Source organism: Tachysurus fulvidraco, chromosome 16, assembly GCF_022655615.1.
Source record: "Tachysurus fulvidraco isolate hzauxx_2018 chromosome 16, HZAU_PFXX_2.0, whole genome shotgun sequence".
In the NCBI taxonomy this organism is placed as follows: Eukaryota; Metazoa; Chordata; class Actinopteri; order Siluriformes; family Bagridae; genus Tachysurus; species Tachysurus fulvidraco.
The window spans coordinates 3,795,806-3,815,698 of record NC_062533.1 but is presented as its reverse complement, the minus strand read 5'-3'; the positions used below and the strand labels follow the sequence as shown (position 1 = coordinate 3,815,698).

General features: G+C 38.8%; 2 protein-coding genes, 1 long non-coding RNA gene and 2 other non-coding genes across 14 annotated transcripts in view; 3 read left to right on the top strand and 2 right to left on the bottom strand.

Moving 5' to 3' along the window:
* The first annotated feature begins 1,450 nt into the window (after window positions 1–1,450).
* On the top strand, window positions 1,451–1,565 carry LOC113642596. The gene has a single exon (XR_003440604.1). It is a non-coding gene; the product is annotated as a U5 spliceosomal RNA (small nuclear RNA).
* A 2,659-nt stretch (window positions 1,566–4,224) lies between these two features.
* LOC113642567 (heat stress transcription factor B-3-like) lies at window positions 4,225–6,626 on the bottom strand. 2 transcript variants are annotated; one of them, XM_047801842.1, is made up of 5 exons: window positions 6,485–6,626; window positions 5,640–6,089; window positions 5,114–5,202; window positions 4,533–4,961; window positions 4,225–4,326 (listed from the first exon to the last, which is right to left on the bottom strand). In XM_047801842.1, the coding sequence occupies exons 1-5, from the start codon at window positions 6,525–6,527 to the stop codon at window positions 4,294–4,296; spliced, it is 1,044 nt and encodes a 347-aa protein (XP_047657798.1). In that variant the 5' UTR covers window positions 6,528–6,626; the 3' UTR covers window positions 4,225–4,293. The 2 variants fall into 2 exon arrangements, with proteins under 2 accessions (XP_047657798.1, XP_027001944.2); XM_027146143.2 differs by having other exon boundaries at window positions 4,533–4,895.
* An 811-nt stretch (window positions 6,627–7,437) lies between these two features.
* trnad-guc lies at window positions 7,438–7,509 on the top strand. The gene has a single exon. It is a non-coding gene; the product is annotated as a tRNA-Asp (tRNA).
* A 4,653-nt stretch (window positions 7,510–12,162) lies between these two features.
* Window positions 12,163–12,890, bottom strand: LOC113642568. Its single transcript, XR_003440589.2, has 3 exons — window positions 12,750–12,890; window positions 12,441–12,634; window positions 12,163–12,308 (listed from the first exon to the last, which is right to left on the bottom strand). It is a non-coding gene; the product is annotated as an uncharacterized LOC113642568 (long non-coding RNA).
* Window positions 12,891–15,343: 2,453 nt separating this feature from the next.
* Window positions 15,344–19,893, top strand: part of fryl (furry homolog, like) — a 91,679-nt gene continuing 87,129 nt past the window's right edge. For 5 of the 9 annotated variants that reach the window (XR_007138091.1, XM_047801661.1, XM_047801660.1 and 2 more), the window contains exon 1: window positions 15,345–15,619. The gene's annotated coding sequence lies outside the window, so the exon portion shown is untranslated. Of the gene's footprint in view, window positions 15,620–19,893 lie in introns of all 9 variants that reach the window. The other 4 variants (XM_047801662.1, XM_047801658.1, XM_047801656.1 and 1 more) reach the window with 2 other exon arrangements.

Sequence of the window (19,893 nt, the reverse complement as noted above, 5' to 3'; positions counted from 1 at the left end):
ATTCAGTTCATGGACAGATTTCTTGCCATTTTCATTTAGAGATCACTGGCATAATTCTAAATTCATTGTTCCATCAATGATGGCAAGCTGTCCTGAAATACAGGCCCAAAGCGTGATACCACCACCAGTTCTTATGCTGGAATTCAGTATTTTCCTTTGTTTAAAAATAATGCTTCTCATTTTAAATCAAAAAGATTGATTTTTATTTCATTCCTCCACAAATTATTTTGACAATAGTCCTCTGGCTTGTCCACATGATCTTTAGCAAAGTTCATGGGTAGCAATGTTCTTTTTTGGAGAGTCGTGGATTTCTCCTTGCGACTCTGCCTTACACATAAAGGTTGTTCGGTGTTCACCTGATTGCAGACTCATGAACATTAAGATAAGCCAAAGTAAGAGAGATCTGACTTACCCTGTATTTCTTTCTGACCCAACAGACTATTACATGTCTTGCTTTTGGAGTGATCTTTGTTGCTTGTCCACATCTGGGAATGTACCAATGGTCTTAATTTTTCTCCGTTTGTACAGAATCTATATGACTATGAGCCCAAACTCTTAACAGAGGATTTTGTAGCCTGATGAACAACACTAACTCTTTTTCTGAAGTTCTCAGAAATCTCCATTGTTTCTGAAACATGATCCTCTTCCACAAACACACGTCATGAACATCAGTCGTTGATATACCTCTGTTCTTTAAATAAAATAGGACACATGGAGACCTGATCATCATCTCATTAACTGAAGTCAGATGGACTTTAATTTGACCTTGAAATTAAGCACTAAACCTAGATAGAGATTCACATACTTTTGCCTCTTACAGATATATTATATTGGAACATTTTCCTGAATTAAAAAAAAATGATTGTGTAAAAAAAATTTTCATCTGTTTGACCAGGTTCACTTTGTCTGATTTTGGGACTTGTGTAAAAATCTGATGTTTTGGGTCATGTTTATGTTAAAATAGGTAAATTTCTAAAGGTTTTACAAACTTTCAAGCGACACTGTATATATATCTCACTGAGAATCAGAAAGAGTGCAAGTGTAAAGAGGAAAATGATTCATGTTAAAATAACAGTGATTTGCAGCTGATGTTCATCATATTTCTCTAAAACAGCCTTAAACGAGCTCAATGAGAGAAATCACTCCGCATGAAAGGGTTAAACCCTCGGAGCCGATTCAGTGAAGAACCGATTCACTGGGCGGTTCCTTTCCTGCGGCTGTGACCGTGACGTAACGGTGGTTCCCACAATGCACTGCGTGTAAACGCTTTATTAACTATACAGAATTGTTCATTTTAAACTGTTAAATACATTTAGAGTAATATTTAAAATGCATTATTATTAAATCATGATTTATTTATTGTGTTTTGAGTGCATCATGTTACGACTACCATCAATGTGACTTGTGTTGTTGTGAGTGAGCTCGTGGTCGGACACCGGATGTTGCCATTACGCTCTTGTTTCTCTTCAGCTCGTATAAATCTTTCGCCTTTTACTAAAGATTTCCGTGGAGAGAAACATTATGAGTAAAAACTAACTTTTTGATGTCCTGCTTTATTGCGGGGCTTCGTGTGGTGGTGAAAAGTAGACATATGTTATGTAGCTCAGTGGTTAAGGTGTTGGGTGACTGATCGGAAGGGCATGTGTTCAAAACCCAGGTCAACCAAGCTGCCATTGCTGGGCCCCTGAGCAAGGCCCTTAATGCTCAGTTGAAAGTCATTCTGGATAAGGGTGTCTGCTAAATGCTGTAAATGTAGATACAAATCAGAGAACGAGGAGAAGCTTCTTCCTGCAGGCCATCCAGATCTTAAACCAGGAGACAGCTAGGACTGGGTCGTTCTATGCACACACACACACACACACACCCCAACTCCCTTTTTTTTGCATGGACACTTTAATTCTGGACTTGCACAGCACAGTGCCACTTTATAAACTCCATACACTATTTACACACTATAATTCACCTGGACATTCTAAGTACACATTCACGCTGGACTTGCACAGCACAGTGCCACTTAACACACTATTCACACACCATACTGCACCTGATTTTTATATAGTTTTTATATAGTTTTCTTATATAGTTTATAATTTCTTATTATTTTATTCTCATTTTATTTTTTGCTTTTTTATACTTTTTGATATTCTTTATTCTTATACCGGACAGTTGCATAAAGCATTTCACTGCATATAGATATATATATATATATATATATATATATATATATATATATATATATATATATATATATATATATATAAATTTATCCTTGATAACAGGTAACAAAATACAATAACGTATTATTTAAATCTGAAAATAGTAACATAACGAAGGAAAATAAATAAATAAATATAAAGAAGGAGTTTTGAGCAATACAATTAATTAAAAAAATGAGGAATAAAATTAACACTCCATAGTTTTGACAGCTTTTTGCCTTGTGAGTCCTTTTAAAGATTCAAAATAAGTTTTAATTTCCAGCTTAAAATTGAAAATGTTTGGTTTCTTTACATTTATGGATGTGAAACTTCCCATGTAAAATAAAAAAGATTTTAAAACAAAAATATGACATTTTACCAGTGTTGTAATGTAACGGAGTAAAAATACTTCGTTACTGTACTTAAGTAGAAATGTCACGTATCTGTACTTTAATTCGCTATTTAAATTTGTCAACTTTCACTTTTACTCCACTACATTTCCTAGATAAAATGTATACTTTTACTCCGTTATATTCCCACTAAGCATCTTCGTTACTCGTTACTACAAAATAAAATCAGAAGAAATGTGTGTGACTGCAATAAGGGAGGTTTGGCTAATCACTGCTCCTAGGTTGCATTACACAGCTCCGCACTATTTCAGCATAATGTTGCCAAAAGCCAGAGGGGTGTCCGGGGTGGCACTGAACACCTCTGACATCTGATTGGCCACCCCAGGGGCCACCCCGAATTTTTATTTGATAGCATTAGAAGTTTGATGCTCATTGACATCTCATTTCACCTATCAAAAGAGGTCTTCGTTTGACGTTTGGTCACGGCGCCACTCAACATTTCAAATCCATCAATCAATGATGATCAAGTCAGTCAGTTAGTCAGTCACATGTCCAGTTCAGAATTTAAGTTTAGCTTGTTATAGATGGTTTCATCAGCTTAGGCTGTACACAAAAATGTAATTAGGTGTTGATTTATGTGTGACAAACAAAAGATAAAATTAAAACATAATATATTACAAATTATAAAATAGATTATGAGAGATATATTCTAAATCTAATGAGCAATTATGGGATTCATCCATGCTCCTTGTTAGGGTAATTTGTGTCATAAGTCTGTGGACCCCCTAAAGTTCCCTTGGCCACTCCATTTGCAAGAAATGTTTCTGTACATTGGAATGAAAGATTCTTCCTCCCGGATGAAGTGCCTCTTATGCCTACCGAAAATCACAATACTTAAGTACATTAAATATCAGAAAAAGATTTTTGATACTTAAGTACAGTAAATAACAGATACTTTAAGACTTTTACTTGAGTATATTCTAAAAGGTAACTTTCACTTCTACCAAAGTCTTTTTCTAGTACGATACTTATACTTTTACTCAAGTATTGCTTTCTAGTATATTATACAACACTGATCACATCCCTATACTAGTACAAATTCAATCTTTGCGCATTCTACTCACTAAGCTGGACAGATGAAAGCATCCATAACTTTGTAATGCATCACATATTATTCACACTGACATTAGATCCAATGTGAACTATACCTTTTAACCATATTTACAGCAAGGCCTTTGGTCTGTTACACCTTGCATGTACAGTATATTATATTATGTCCGTTACAGTATATTAAATTATGTCCGTTCAGAGCTAAACCTCTATGGCACTGTGTAAAGTTTCATAAATGTTCTACACCACCATCAGTCTATAAATAATTCTTAGGCAAAACTGAACATTTTCAATATTCTACTGCATTTATTGTCATTTCAGATTTTATGTTTATATTTCATTTATTTTTAAATCTAAAAAAGAATTATCAATACATGCAATGTTTTTCTTAAATAGTTATTCTTGAATAACAATAGTTATGATTAGATTGATGAACAAATTTTAAATTCATACAAATATCACATTGCATTTGATATAATAAATGCCTCTGCAAGAGCTATTGGTACAGTATATTCATGTTTTATGTCCTTTTTATTAAATAAATGATTCGGAATAATACAAAAGATGGCTTAATGATTATTATTATTTAATAAATATAAATAAATATAATATAAATAATTAATGATATTTAACTGTCTTCACAAGTCAAGCAGAGTGAAGAAATCAGCAGCCTGAATAGGGAGAAAACACACACACACACACACACACACACACGCACACACACACACACACACACACACACACACCACACACACACACACACGCACACACACACACACACACACACACACAGAGACTATTAGCACATGGGGTGTTAATGAGGGAGGATCATCTAATCTGAATTAACTGTATTTTAATTCTTTCTGTATAACCTGACCTGCATTTCATCTTCTGTATCGAATATAGTGTCCAGGTTCATGTGACTCTTCCTGGGATCTGGATCCTGGCCAGTGTACAGAAGATGGCTAAATAAGTCGTCCTGGACATCATCTGATCTCAAGTTTGGATCCTGGCCAGTGTACTGGAGGTGGCTAAATAAGTCGTACTGGACATCATCTGATTCACAGTTTGGATCCTGGCCAGTGTACTGGAGGTGGCCAAATAAGTCGTCCTGGACATCATCTGATTCCAAGTTTTGATCCTGGCCAGTGTACTGGAGGTGGCTAAATGAGTCGTCCTGGACATCATCTGATTCACAGTTTGGATCCTGGCCAGTGTACTGGAGGTGGCTAAATGAGTCGTCCTGGACATCATCTGATTCACAGTTTGGATCCTGGCCAGTGTACTGCAGGTGGCTAAATGAGTCCTGGACAATAAGTGTTTCAGTGTTAGAGCACACTTTAAGGTTTAAAGTTTACATTCCTACCAAACCTTATTGTAGCTACACAGGCTAAAAATAATTGCACTGGCAATTCCTTTTGATTAGTATGTAAACTAAAAAGGTTTCTCAGCTCTCACAGGATAATAGCCACAATGAGCGGAGGAGGCAGCTTCTTGTTGGGAGGGCATGTTGGAATCCAAAGATCCTGGGATACAACAATGGTTCTCTGCAACAAAACAAACGCAATAAAAGCTGACAAATGGCTCAGTGGTGAGTAATTTGTTTACCAGATGTCACTAATACATTATTCTGAAACAATATTACAATACATTGCAGCTCCTAGTGTCCATTTTCTGGACTTCTTTCAAGGTGAAATATCAGGTTTTAAAATAAATTTGATACCCAATTTCTTTTCCTTTAATGTACTTAGATTTCATACCTCCGACATTCTCCCCCCTACATGCCAGGAAATGAATTGGTTATGCTAATGAATAGCATATTGGTGTGCATGTGTGATGGGCTGGCATCCCAATCAGAGCACCCAGTTTTATTTTGATAGGCTCTGGAGCCACTTTGAATCTGACCAGAGTAAAGTAGTTACTAAAGATGAATGAATATATAAACGAAAGAATAAATTATAGCTTGTTCTGTACATCTACTGACCGACCACAGCAGAGATGTCAGGTGAATTCAGCACTGGATGAAAAGTACTTGGGTGGTTGGAGACATCTTGCTCAGTGGCAAGCTTGGCCCTGTTGGAAGGTGTCAGTCTCTTTAGCTTCGCCAGAAGCTCCGGGTTGGCCCGTTTAAAGTTGGGGTTAAAATAGTGCTGTATGAAGCACACATCCGTCAATGATAGCTTATAGTCTGGGCAAACTTTCCTGAAGCCATACAGGTTTAGCTGACGAACAAAATTGATGAAATTAGTTGTTCTGAAATACTTGATCATCTGCTTGTTGTCTGCAGATAGCACTTCAGCTTTGAAGGCCTCTGGACAGATCAGGATTCCTTCCCCACTGTCATCCCAGCAGATTGAACAAATCTGAGGATCATTCACCAAATGCCACAAGTTGATGGGAAAGTTTCTTCGGTTGATCCGGACTTCCATCCCAGCTAAATGATTTGTAAACAACAGTTAGGAGCTCAGTGTTATTGAACTATAGATGTTTATACAGATAGACAATTGCTAACTAGATTGTGGCAGTTGATCTCTAGCGCTAACTAGTTAGCAGGGCAGCTATCTAACATATTCATACATCTTCATTAACAAATGATTTGTAAAAGAAAGAAAGAAAGAAAGAAAGAAAGAAAGAAAGAAAGAAAGAAAGAAAGAAAGAAAGAAAGAAAGAAAGAAAGAAAGAAATTTTAAGAACTCAAAAATTATCATCATCAACAAGCTAGCAGCAGCTCTCCTGAGCTTTCTCAGCTGCTGAGTGGAAAATAAATTAAAAAACAAAAGATAGACGATCGGATTATTTCTGATATCTGACTATATCATATACAAATACCTGATATCTCGGCTCCTTCGGTTGATTCAACGTTTCCACTCATTTTCAGAAGCTTTTACAGTCAGTGTAAGATTCGTGTAAAACGTTTATAGAAGCACTAGCGGACCTCTGGTGTTTAAATTTAAATGTAAACAAGTGGACGTGCAGAATTTCTGGCGGAATTAAGAATTATTGAATAAGTGCGCGCTGGGATCTGTCCAATCAAGGTGAAACAAGAGACTGCGACAATTATAAAGTGATTTCATGTTATGTAGTAAATTGTAGGTCATAGTGAAGAAGAATTTGTTTTTGAGAATATTTAGTTTTGACATTTTAGACAGACGATTTTGTGATTAGTGAAGTATTATCGAGATCCAGTGTGTAATAGAAGTGTGCCCTTCATTTTTTCAGCAGTATATACAGTATAAGGTGATAAGTATTAAAGTTCGAGGGTTGTTTAAGTTAAATCCTGCGTTAATGTGAGCGCGCTTCCTATTGGCTGCGCCGGTGGCGCTACTACTTAATTTCTATTAAGTGTGTGTGTGTGTGTGTGAGAGAGAGAGAGAGAGAGAGAGAGAGAGAGAGAGAGATTATTATGACTGGTGTTGTTTATTGTAAGTGTTTGTTGTTTTTGCATCCATAAATCCATTTCCATTTTTTTATTCCCACAATGTTCTAACAACGTATGTTTCAGCTGAATTACAAATGATGACCTACAGCGCCACAAATCGTTAGTGGTCGGAAATATACTACATCCGTAGTGGTTTAGGGAATTTCACTCCAAGTAAGAAAAATTGATTGTTTTTGGAATATTTCTAGGACGGCTTTACAATATCTAGCCTCTACATTAACTAGATGGTGTCTACACGTCAATTCAAATGATTTGCTCTTTATCTAATTTTTAATCTTTAAACAAAACTAAGTTACGACTATTGCCTTTATTTACCATTATTCGGCAGTGTAGTATAGTTCACTCCTCGTTAGTATAGTGGACAGTATCTCCGCCTGTCACGCGGAAGACCGGGGTTCGATTCCCCGACGGGGAGAACCATATATTTATTGACTTTTTAAACGAAGAATATCGATTTTGCGACTTTAACGGTATCACAAAGTGTTAGTGACCCGACCGATGTTACATTCGTAGGGGTTTAGCACAGTCATATTTGGTTTTCGCTAATGGCTCCATGCAGGAGTTTGGGAAACGAGCCCCGGTCAGGGAGACTGTATGGCTCTTTCCCCATAATTCATCACCAAAAACCAGAACTAAGCTCCCTGGATTAGAGGTTAACATGCCTGACTCCCTCCATGGTGCTTGGTGTTTAAATGTCTCTCTTGATATGGAGGCTGGATCAGAATCAGGTTTATTGGCCAAGTGTGTTGACACACACAAGGAATTTGGTGCCAGCTGTTTGTGACTCTCAAAAGTACAGACATAAATAACACTATACTATACAAGACACGACAATACAGACTGGACTATACAAGACAATACAGATACACAATGCAATACAGACTATACAAGACAATCAGTATCAGAAAGACTTTATTGCCAGGTATGTTTTCACATCTGTGGAATATGTTTTAGTGACAGAAGCTCCACAGTGTAACAGAATGACATACAATATAGACAATTTGTATGTACAAATGTACAAGTGTGAAATGTGCAATTGAAATATAAATAGTGTGTGTTTCAATACAGACTGGACAAGACAATACAAATGATGAGATACAATATAGACAGTATGAGTATTAAATATGAATACAGAATATATGACAGATCAGTTATGTACATAAAGTGTAAGAGTGCATGTTAGTGCAAATAACAGTATTGTAATATTATGCTTTTTGTACATTATACAGCAGCAGTAGTGTGTGTAATATATATATATATGGATGATGTGATGATTGACAGTTCTGATAATGCAGTACTGTCTTTTTATAAAGAGACCAAGGTACTTTTTATTTAGTTCTTAATGCTGAATAGAATCAACATGCTTAATCACATGAGCATTAATAATATCAAAGTACAGCCATTCATAATTCTACATTTAATTTAGGAAAAGATGAGTCGAGGTACGCAGTGTTTGGAATTAAACCTGCACACAAATACACACTGTCAACATTTATACTGTACGGTTTTAGTGGCTATGAAATTGTGAAATTGAAATGTAAAGTGTTAGTGAGAGGCGATAAAACTGCATGGAGTCTGAGAGGAAAATAATGTTTCATTGAATCAAATCACTGCCTGAAGAAGGATGCAAGCATGTGTGATAATTGTCAAACATGTTTAATATCTATGACGTAGTAAGATTATTTGCCTTACTGTGGATCGCAGAGATTATAGCTGGCCATAAGAGGTTGTGATAAACATACTGGGGAAAAGTGCAACATAAAACTAGTATAAGTTGTTAGTTGAGGGAAAGAAAAAAAAAAGTTAGTAGTGCATTGGCCGGGAATCGAACCCGGGTCCCCCGTTTAGCTAAAATTCCCTAAACCGTTTCCCATTCATTTTCAATGGTATGGTAAACCACTACGTCTACAGTATATTTTCGGCCACTAACCTTCTTGTGGCGCTGTTCCGTGCTTGTTCAAGCCGTCCGCGCATGCCCCGTGAGAATACTCAGCATTTACAAACTGTACAGAACAGGGTGTTTCAAAAACTTTCAAATACATTGAATGCTTTTAATGTTAGTTACACTATGTTAATGAGTGTGTGAAACTCGTTGTCTGTGATTGTTGCTATGGGCCATTACCTTTTTCCATACAGTCAAAGTCACTTCTAGGTGATAAACCACTAGGTGTGAAGGACTTGTCTGACTTGGCAATACAATACAGACCATACAAGACAAGACAATACAATACAATACAGACTAGACAAGACAATCCAGACGATGTGATACAATATAGACGGTACGAGTATTAAATATGAATACAGAATATATGACGGATCAGTTATGTACATAAAGTGTAAGAGTGCAGGTTAGTGCAAATAATAGTATTGTGTAATATGTTTTTTTTTTTACATTATACAGCAGCAGTAGTGTGTGTAATATATACAGATGACCTGATGACCGACAGTCCTGATAATGCAGTACTGTCTTTTTACTGTATAAAAGAGACCAAGGTACTTTTTATTTACAGTCAAAGTCACTCCTAGGTGATAAACCTAGGATCATAAAGGGTGGGTAGGGATCATAAACAAACAGTGTATACACTTTTATAGAGATTATTGTAAGGTTTTGTTTTAAACAGACATGCTAACATCTAACATTTACTACCCTTTCTGTATTATAGGTCACCATGCACAAAAAAAATCTGTGTTTTTCCCAGGGTGCATTAAGGTCGTGTTCCGTAAGGGACCACTCGGATATTTCCTTCAGGAGCCAACTGAGGAGGCCAGGGTGATCGAAGATCACCCAGCTCTTCAGGACAAGTCAGCACCAAAGAAGGAGGAGCTCATCAGGCAAAGCGCCCTTGCTGTGGTACGTCAAAGAGGAGGCAATGCCTCTAACAAAAATAAGTTCTTGGCAAATACATCCTGCTGTTTGGAAAGTACAAGGGCAAATCTTTCCAGTGGCTTCTTGAAAATGACATGGGTTACACCATCTACCTAATAAAGAACATTCAGCAGGAAGAGGCCATGGGGGTCTTCTTGATAGTGCCAATGAAGGAGGCCATTGACAACTTGTTAAATAAGCATCATCGGAAGGAGGACTTGCTAAAGCTTGTGGATCAGGAGTATGCAGCAATGGTCCACAGCTCCTGTACTGATCCCAACAGCATGCTTTATCTAACCACAAGACTGCACATAGCACAGTATGTCAAGCACTTGGCCAAACTGCTGAACACCAGTACTTCATTAAATACAAGTCCAGAAAAACTGCATGAACGACAGCAACTCTGGCACTCATTGAGAGAGGGGAGTGAAATTACCAGTGTTCCAGTGGTAACTATGCACCCTGCAGTTATACATCCACCAGCATCTGCTCAAACTACACCCTTGACTCCTGAGGGCTTAGAGAAAATTGTTGAGGGTATCATGGAGAGGCAGCAACAACAGCAGCAGCAGCAGCAGCAGCAGCAGCACCAGCCAGAGCAGAAGAAGAAGCCAAAGTCTGGCCTTGTCAGATATTTGTCAGACTCTTCTACAAAAGGTCTTTAAAGCTTAGAGTGATGAAGGACTAACAAACCCTAGAATGGCATTTCAAGACTTTATGGAAAGTTATTTGATAGAGAACTTGCATTCACAAAGAAACGGGTGGAGAAGAAAAGACAGTAAAAGCTCAAGAAGCCTGAAGCTCACCATGTTGGACACCTGTGTAGGTTTTGTAAGATGGAACTAAAGCAGGCCCCAAACAGTGCACACCTACATACAGTGGAATTACTGGGAAATATGTTTACTGTCCTTCTAAAGTCTTTTCCATTTACCAACATCAGAGGATCAAAAAAAAGAGAAGTCAGCCTGAAATAGATAGACAGAGGTGGGTGGCAGAAAAAAGAAAACATATTTTGTTTATATCATGCATATAATGTTCTGTTGTAAATATTCTTCCACTACTTTGAATACATGGTATACATAGTAGATATACACTATATTGCCAACTGTTTTGGGACTTCTGCCTTTACATGCACATGAACATTAATGACATCCCATTTTTATCCGTAGGGTTTAATATGGAGTTGGTCCACCCTTTGCAGCTAACAGCTTCAACTCTTTTGGGAAAGCTTTCCACAAGATTTAGGAGTGTGTTTAAGGGAATTTTTTTTTTACCGTTCCTCTAGATGCGTGTTTGTGAGGTCAGGCACTGATGTTAGATGAGAAATCCTGGCTTGCAGTCTTAACTTCAATTCTTCCCAAAGGTGTTCTATCGGGTTTGAGGTCAGGTCAGCATGCACTGACCCCAATCTGTGATTTTACGTGGCCTACCACTTCTTGGTCAAGTTTCTTTTCTTTTTTTTTTCTTAGATTATTCAGAAATGTGTGTTACATGTCTATATTAGTGCTTATAGTTCACAAGTTTGCGTGCAAGAATTTTTTCCAGATTTGCACCGAGTTGGATTCGAACCTCGGTCCAACTTTACACGACCAATGTGTGTATATCGCCGCCTGTGATATATTAATATCTACTGGGGCACCGATGGCGCTGTTCCTGGCTTCTTCATTGAAGCCGCCATTTATTGCTCCAAGGTAATTTACTTTTTGTTATACTAGTACATGATTTATCATCGTTAACAGTGACTTCAGATAAGGTTCTCAGGAGCACACCAGCATCAACGTTGAGAGTTTGTTTGTTAGCAAACTTTACCCCAACAGCTTTTCTCTCCAACACCGTGTTGGGTGATTTAAACTCAAACTATGAACGGACATGACTCTTTATGTATTCTTTTTTAAATGTAATTCATGGCTGTATTTATGTGTAATGTTTTTTGAATGTCAAAACAATTACAGTATGTTTTTAAGTCGCAGTAGAGACAACACACACACATACGCAGTACACAGTGAAATGAAGCGCTAAAGGTCCTGGACAAAAGACACAGAACTACATAAGGCAGTGTTTGATTTGTCTGAAAAGGTGGTGATGTCTCAATTAATGGAAGTTTTTGGTGAATACATCTTACAGTTTGGCATACAGAGCTGTACAGGATGTGATGCTCTGAAATACACTCACAGTGGAAGTGCTTTAAACAGTGGAACAGGTCCAGCTTCATGTTTAGATGCTGGTTGTAGCAGCATCTTGATGCACAGGAGTTTTGTAGGTCACCAGAAACTTCAGCAATGCCAGTATCCCGGTTCAGGTCCTTCTTTGCATTAATAGCTAGCACTCCAAATGCTGCACAGCAATCCCTGAAAACATAACAGAAAATTGTAGTTAACGTTAATGATGCTTAGTCAAATCAACATAGGTGATGATCAACATGATCTTGCTGGATGAATGGTTATCAACGTATCAGTTGTTTGATGTCCACAATGCCTCACCTGTCAGAAAGAGGCAAACAAGAACTTGGCAAAGGAGCTCTACAAACATGATGCTCTGAGGAACACTCAGAGAAAACGACTCATACAATCGATGCACATGCAATAAAGCCATCCCCTGTCTGCCAAGCATCCCAGTTCAGGTGTTCCATTTCTTCATGGTCTGGCACTATATACTGTATGCTACACAGCAATCCCTGAAAACACAACAGGGACGTGTAATTCTGAACATTAAACACAACCATATCAGTGAAGATGATGTAGCAGTCATAATTGTATTTTTATCTAGTTATCAATTGTGAAACTTCTCACCTTTCTACCCACTGGTACTGTGACTTCTCAAGTCCAGCCATCCTGTACTGGTGTGCTAGCCCCTAAAAGATGGGCTCCAATGACTTTTCCGTCTCAGACTGTACCATCACCCATAATATCTACTTTTTGTTCATGACATATGTCATGCCAGAAGGTCCTTGTCATCTTCCAGGTGTGGACCGAGCAGAATGCCAGTTTTAAAGATCCCTGTTGGAGCCATCTAATGGCTTCCTTCTGCCGCTGGTACTCATAGAGGCAGTCAGTAAGGACGTGCGCATACACACAGAATCCATTCCATCCATCAGCATCACCATACTTGTCAAATGGATCAGGCTGTGTTTCCGTTCTTTGAATCCAGTGATGCTCTTCTACCAAGTACTTTCAGGCCTCAGAATCCAGGACATTCTGGCAAGTTAGGAGGGTGACCAAGTTTATATGCTTGTTTTTCAGGTGCATCGTTTCCACGGCAGTCATTAAGGTAGTATGCAGACACAGCAAGTCCATTCCATCCACTGGGATCATTGTACTCCCCAAAGGGTGCAGACTGCATATCCTTTCGAAGAAATCCTATGATTCGTCTTTTACTTTACTTTCCAGCCTCAGACTCTAGAACATTCTGTCAGTTGAAGTAGACCAAACAGCAGAAAAGCTGCAAATTGTTTGCCATAGCGTGCTACAACTGGCCTGGCTTTAAGTGGTCAGGTACATTATAATAACAAGCAGTCAGAATTTGGTGTTTTGAAGAAGGAATAGTAATTATAAACCATGGCCTATAATCAAATTTATTTTGAGAGGAAATCCCCTGAGGTGATTAGTTTAAAGACTCCCTAGTTAATATAATCCTGGTCACTAGTACTTTGCAGCGCTGTTTGTTGCATGCACACCTGAAACTCATCATTAGTAATTAAGCTGAACCGCACTTCTTGTTGGCACATTGTGGAAATCAGTAAAACTGGAGATGTTATGAGCAGCTATTGTTTACTTCTGGCTGAGCATTTTTACTGGATCAATAAATGGCATGAAAATACGTTTACACACAGCACAAAAGCCTAACAACATATTACATGAAATCACCTTTCCAAGCACCAGCACTCCTTTAAATACAAGTCTAAACAAACTCCTTGAGAGATAAGAGCTTTGGTAGTCTTTTTGTTTTTTTAGACAAAAATTTATCTGCACCGACTCCGGCTAGACTTTGAACCCAGAACGCTAAACTTTCAAACACCCTACCTTCTTCTCTTCGACGAGTGTTCTTCACTTTCTACCTTTACGGCCCAGCTTAAAATCTCAACATTTGCAATCTTCTCATGTGGTGATCAGAAGATGGCATGATTTAGGTTCAATTTTCAGTTTTCTAATCGCCAAATGGGACAGCAGCACAGTTTATACAGTAACATCATGCAAATGTGGGTCAACAGCTTCAGTTACTGTTCATGTTAGATGAGTTTAATTTCTATCTGATGTGTGTTATGGCTGTTGTTACCACATGGGCTGGATTAAGTATTTCAGTCTTTATTGTGAGCCTCCTTTCCCTGTTGTTTACTACTACTTGCCATTTTTTTGGCCACCACATTTACTTAGTAAATTATTAAGAGTTGCAGTGCTAGTACTCTTATGCTCTTTTACTCATTTGGAAGTAGGAAGGAAACCCTACACAGAATCCGAGGACTGAACCAAGGACCCTGGAGTTGTCAAGTCATTACACCACCCTGAGACTCAATACAGCGAAACACAACCCTGTTATTTGCTGTTAGATAAACAATTCAAACATTCCGTAACTAAAAGAACCAGAATCTACAAAAATGCAGATGTATTAAGAGATTTTTCTGTAATAAATTCATACCGAACATGAATTTTTTTAGTGGTGTTTAAACACAATTTTTTTTCTTCATACAGTTGGTGATAAAAATTAGAGAATCATTTGTACCTTTTTTTTTTCTTTTGAAAGCTTGTTTCTTTACTCAAAGAAATATTTGAAGGTATATTAGCTGTAAATTAACACTGTTCTGTTAACACGTTGTACAAAATAACCAAGGCACTTCAAGAAAAACCTTTCACTCGTTCACTGGTCATTGTTTTTTGTAAGTGATAATTTTGTGATATTTAATTAAAATTTTTTTTGACTTTGCAAAATCTAAAACATTTGTTTGTGGAAATGAGAGATTACATGGTCATTTTTAAATGTATTTTTTTCTTGTAATATTTACAATAATATGGAACCTACACAATGTCAAAAGATTCATGTTGGAATTATAATGGAAGTATAAATTAACCTATATAAGAAAATTGCTCGGAGCATTCAGCAGCCTCTCTTTCTCTCTCAATGACAAACGGTTCCCTTTAATATTTAATATTTTAAATGTTAAGCATTAAAGAACGATGAGGCTTCACAGACCAATGAGATGCGAGAACCTGAAAGTTTTGTGCCGTGTCAGCCAATCAGATGCGGTTTGAACGTCCTAATCGATTGATTCATCAACTGTTACGCCTCGTAGATAAGAAGCACGAATCAGAGCGCGTCGGAGGCGGGATTAAACGCCATGCTGTCTGACAGCGCTCTCGTCCAATCAGAGTACTGAATGGACACAGCCGTTAGCTCGCGTAGCTCCAATCTGACGGACAGGAAGGCGGGCCTGTTCGCCATCCGTCGAGTTTTTTCCTTTATATGTTTTAAAACGACAAAAATATTGCGATTGGATTAAAGTACAACACATATTAGAGACACGGAAACGTATAGGATATAATCCGTATTCCGTGGGATGTCCAAAAAAAAAGCTTATTGGGATACGAGAGAAGAGTTAAAAGGGATTGTTTTAAAGCTAAGCTAAAGCTAAGCTAAAGCTGTTGGCAAACAGAAGCAGCTCGTGAAGGTAAGAAACGGCTCATCATCCATCTCACACCCTGCTGCTATCACCACAGGAGCTGTTCTTATGTCTCTCAGTGTGTGTGTGAGTGAGTGAGTGAGTGAGTGAGTGAGTGTGTGAGTGTGTGTGAAATAAACTGAGGCTGGACTTGTACATGAAGTAGACTGTTCATATTTATGTACACACACACACAGCTGATGCCACACGACGCATGTACAAACCTACACGCTTTATGGGCTGAGGTTAAAAACTAAACTAGGTTTGTTGACTTAACCTAGTTATCTAGTTATCTAGCTGTCTCTTTACCAGCCTTGTAGTCTAATGTCATGTTGTTTTACCAGCCTTGTAGTCTAATGTTATGAGTTAGACACTTGTCTAATCAGCTACAGGAGCTGCTTCTGCTTCTTGTTCTTTTTCTTCTTCATGATGTTGTTGTTGTTGTTGTTGTTGTTGTTTTATTCCAGATAGATGTCTATGTAGCAGGTCTTAGAATAAAGGGATTAGTAAATTATAGCTTGGGAGCTCCAGTGGAGTGTAAACAGCAGAAGTAAAAACCAGTCATCAGAGCAGTGAAGCAGGAAAACACACTTCTTTAGATCAAAGGTTCAAGCTCAAGTTATAATAATTGATTTGTAGACACAAAGTAAAAGGCTTTTTGCTTTTTTTTTAAACATATATCCTTATATCGTATATGCATGTATGTATGTATGTATGAATGAATGAACGAACGTGTATATTGTAAGAACCTATACATGTTAAAACGGACGTCAGGATCGTGTTGTTTAATTGACTTCTGCTTTCAGGTTGTCGTTCACACGGACAGCACAAAGATTCTCTAATCCTTTAATTACACCTCACATCGCAGTCGTAAACTTACTTAAGTGGTGTGTTTTCAGGACACGTCTTTTAAAGTAGTGTTTACGATCGGTAATAGCACGTCTTCACGTTAATTATAAACACGGGTGTAATACGCTGATCTCAAAAATTGAACACAGAGTGTACTTTAGGATGTGTGTTTTTTCCTTGATGTGACAGCAGAATCAGTGTGACAGGTGAATCTCATGTCTTTTGCTGTTTCTGTGCACACTGTAGTCTCAGGATGCTGTTGTCGCTTTTTGTCTCTGAGACACGTTTCTGCTCAGCACGGTCGCAAAGAGCGACCGTGCTCTAGCCTTTCTGTGAGCTCAGACCAGACAAATCATTCTCCCTTCATCGACATGGTGTTTACGCTGCCTCTCTCTTAGTTTTTCACACAAACATCGACTACGGAGAACAACCACTTCGCTGTCACAGAGATCAGAGTTTTTCATCATTCTGATGTTTGACGTGAAGATCTTGACCTGTATCTGCACGATATTATTTATCGTGTTGCTGCCACGTGAATTGAGAGATGATTATTAGAGACATTTTAAAAACGAGCCTAATCCCAACACATCTCCAGCTCTGTGTATTTAACGTTCACTGCACAGTTTTTTTTTTTTTTTACAGGAAGTGGCTGAGGTCAAAAAGATCTGCGCACAAAGTTTTTGCGATTTGTTAATTCTGAGTCAGTGAGATTTTTCAGAATATATATCTGTAGCTCGACATGCAGCATCAGTGTGTTGTTATTTTACCGGATCATCTTAGAAGGTAGAAAAACCTCCAGGTGTTGCACTGTAAATGTTCCTAAATGCTTGGAATAATGTGCACAAACAAGCTCTGTGAGATGCATTTACACCCAACGTGCTCTTTGCTGGTGCTCCTTTCAACCAATAACTTTAGACCTCATATCTCTGTTGAAACAGAAGTGCTCCTCTGATCTCTGTAATCCGTCTTATTAACGCACAAAAGGCTGTAATTGCTCCATTTAGGCAAATCTCATTTCACAGCAGGTTTGCTCAGCTCTGGGATGTCTGCCTGCAGGTGATGGTTCATGAATGAGAGAGATTTGGTGCAGTATGGTAATCATCTCATGGGAACGGTTTGTCATTGAGAGAGAGAGAGAGGCTGCTGAATGCTCCGAGCAATTTTCTTATATAGGTTATTTGCTGCTTAAATTATTCGTCTGTTACACTTTGGCTTTGATTAGCCTTAGATTAGGTCCCCTCCCACCTATTCTCTCATGATAATCAGATTATTGTTTGATATCAAGCATGTAATTAGTACAGAAAGCATACAAGCCACTCGTGTTTGTTGCCCAGCTCTACGTAAATTCTCGCACCTGCTCTCTGGCGAACACACACTCAAGATTCATCTGTCATTTCTGCTTGGAGGAACGGCGTCACTCACGCCAGTCTTCCCTCGTGTTTGTGTCCGGCAGAAATCTGATCTCGTGCAACTGTACAGGCTGTTTGATTCGTGTGGTCTGCTAACGAGACGTATAAACATGCGGGAGATGAAACGACGAAAGAAGCTACAAAATACAGCTGTTGTTCTAGCCTGGTCTTTATCCGTTGGACAGTTCGGTGTTCAGCGCTGTTTACAAACAATATCATTTTGTATTAATGTCAGGGCTTTTTTACACCCGGTCACTTCATGTGTTTTCTCTGATCCGATAGCTATCTGATTTGTTAAAACTGTTCCATTTACATTAGGCCACATAAATACTCTCGGCGAATCGGATATCGATCTGATCTTTCTACTCCCGCCCAATATCTAAATATATTTTACCTCATTTCCGGGGTAATTGAAATGGAACACGCTTTGGTGTATGCGGTTGCTACAAAAAACAGCATTTACTGTTTGCTGCATTTTCTCTGGCGGCAGCAGTGAATTTTAAGACCCAACGAGACGCCTGGGTAGAAGATCAGAGCCAGAGCTTCTGGCGCGACTCTCTAGTCACCTGCGAGTGACGTACTTCCGTTCGGGAGGAGTAAAGCGCTGACATATGTGGCTTGAACAACCACATGCATTTACCCCTGTCCGGTTTCATCTGAAATGCGTCCCAGACCACCTCCTGAAGGGGTTTGAGCGATCGGATTTATATCTGTCTCGAAACCGTTTCGGGGGGCATTTAGACCTGGTCTTTTTACCATCGGATAGCTATCGGATCACAGAAAATGCAGGAAGTGACCAGGTGTAAAAACCCCCTTACAGATGTTATGTGGTCATATGTGTCCTAGACCTTCACCGAATGTGGAATGTGAACGTGTGAACGCCTCTGTTCACACCTGAGAGTAACTGACCAGCTCAAATCCAAACATGGTGTACATGTGTCTCTGAGATGCTCTGAGGTCCGATTAGGTCTCACACATGTCTAACGCATGACATTCGTAGTGTGAACATAAGGGCGTCCTGATGCGTCCCAGACCGTGACTAATTGACCGCATCATTGCTCTAGTTGGAAAATACATAATCATTGTGATGGAGTTTGAACGCAGTAGCTAAAGAGCACAGTGATGTATGTATGAAAACTAGCTAGGCTAATAGATAAAGATGAATAAAGATTAGCAAGGTTAATAATGAATAAAGACTAGGGTTATCTTTTTCAGCATCACGTCACTAAAAGCGATTAGTTTCGCTAACAGATGGCACGGTCGAAGCGCGTGTAAAACCCTGTGAAGGAAAAGAGATAAGATTGGCAGGACGTTTCTGTCTGAAAACAAGCGCACAAGTGACTGATGTAATAAAGGTGCGTGGTTCAGCTTCCTCCAGAGAAAACGAAGCAGGAAATCCGATCAGAAGTGCTGAGAGTCTGCTGAGGGTAAAATAAACGAGCCACTCGTACAAGAGGGTTTTGTTGTGCGCTATCAGATGCCTGGTACATTTGTGCATTGTGTAGATGCAGTTTTATGTAGCAAACAAAGAAAAGTAAAAGCACCTCGGGGTCAGATGACAGATTCTGTGTGTAAACACAACATAATGCGACTGATGTATGTTACCCACAATTCCCTTGCACTGTTTAGGGATTAACTGCTAATGGACTGCTGTATAGTGTAGATGCGCGCGCGTGTGTGTGTGTGTTTAATCCAGTCAATGTCTGTCCGCTCATGATCCGATCGGTCGCGCACACGCAACACACACACACACACACACACACACACACACACACTATTATTCATGTGCAGTATTTATTCATGCTGCTTTAATGGAAGTGGAAAGAAGTGCTGCTTTGTTTACTGCTGACGCTCTGAGCAGCCGTTCGGGTCTGACGTCACTCTCCGAACTCGAGCAGATCGTCCCGGGTTCCTGAGTATAGCGCGGATCAGTAATCCTGTTTCACCTACACAACTTTCTAGGACGGGTTTCTAGAGGATCTTTAAATCGTGTCTTGCTGAAATCAGACTGCACGGTTACGACAT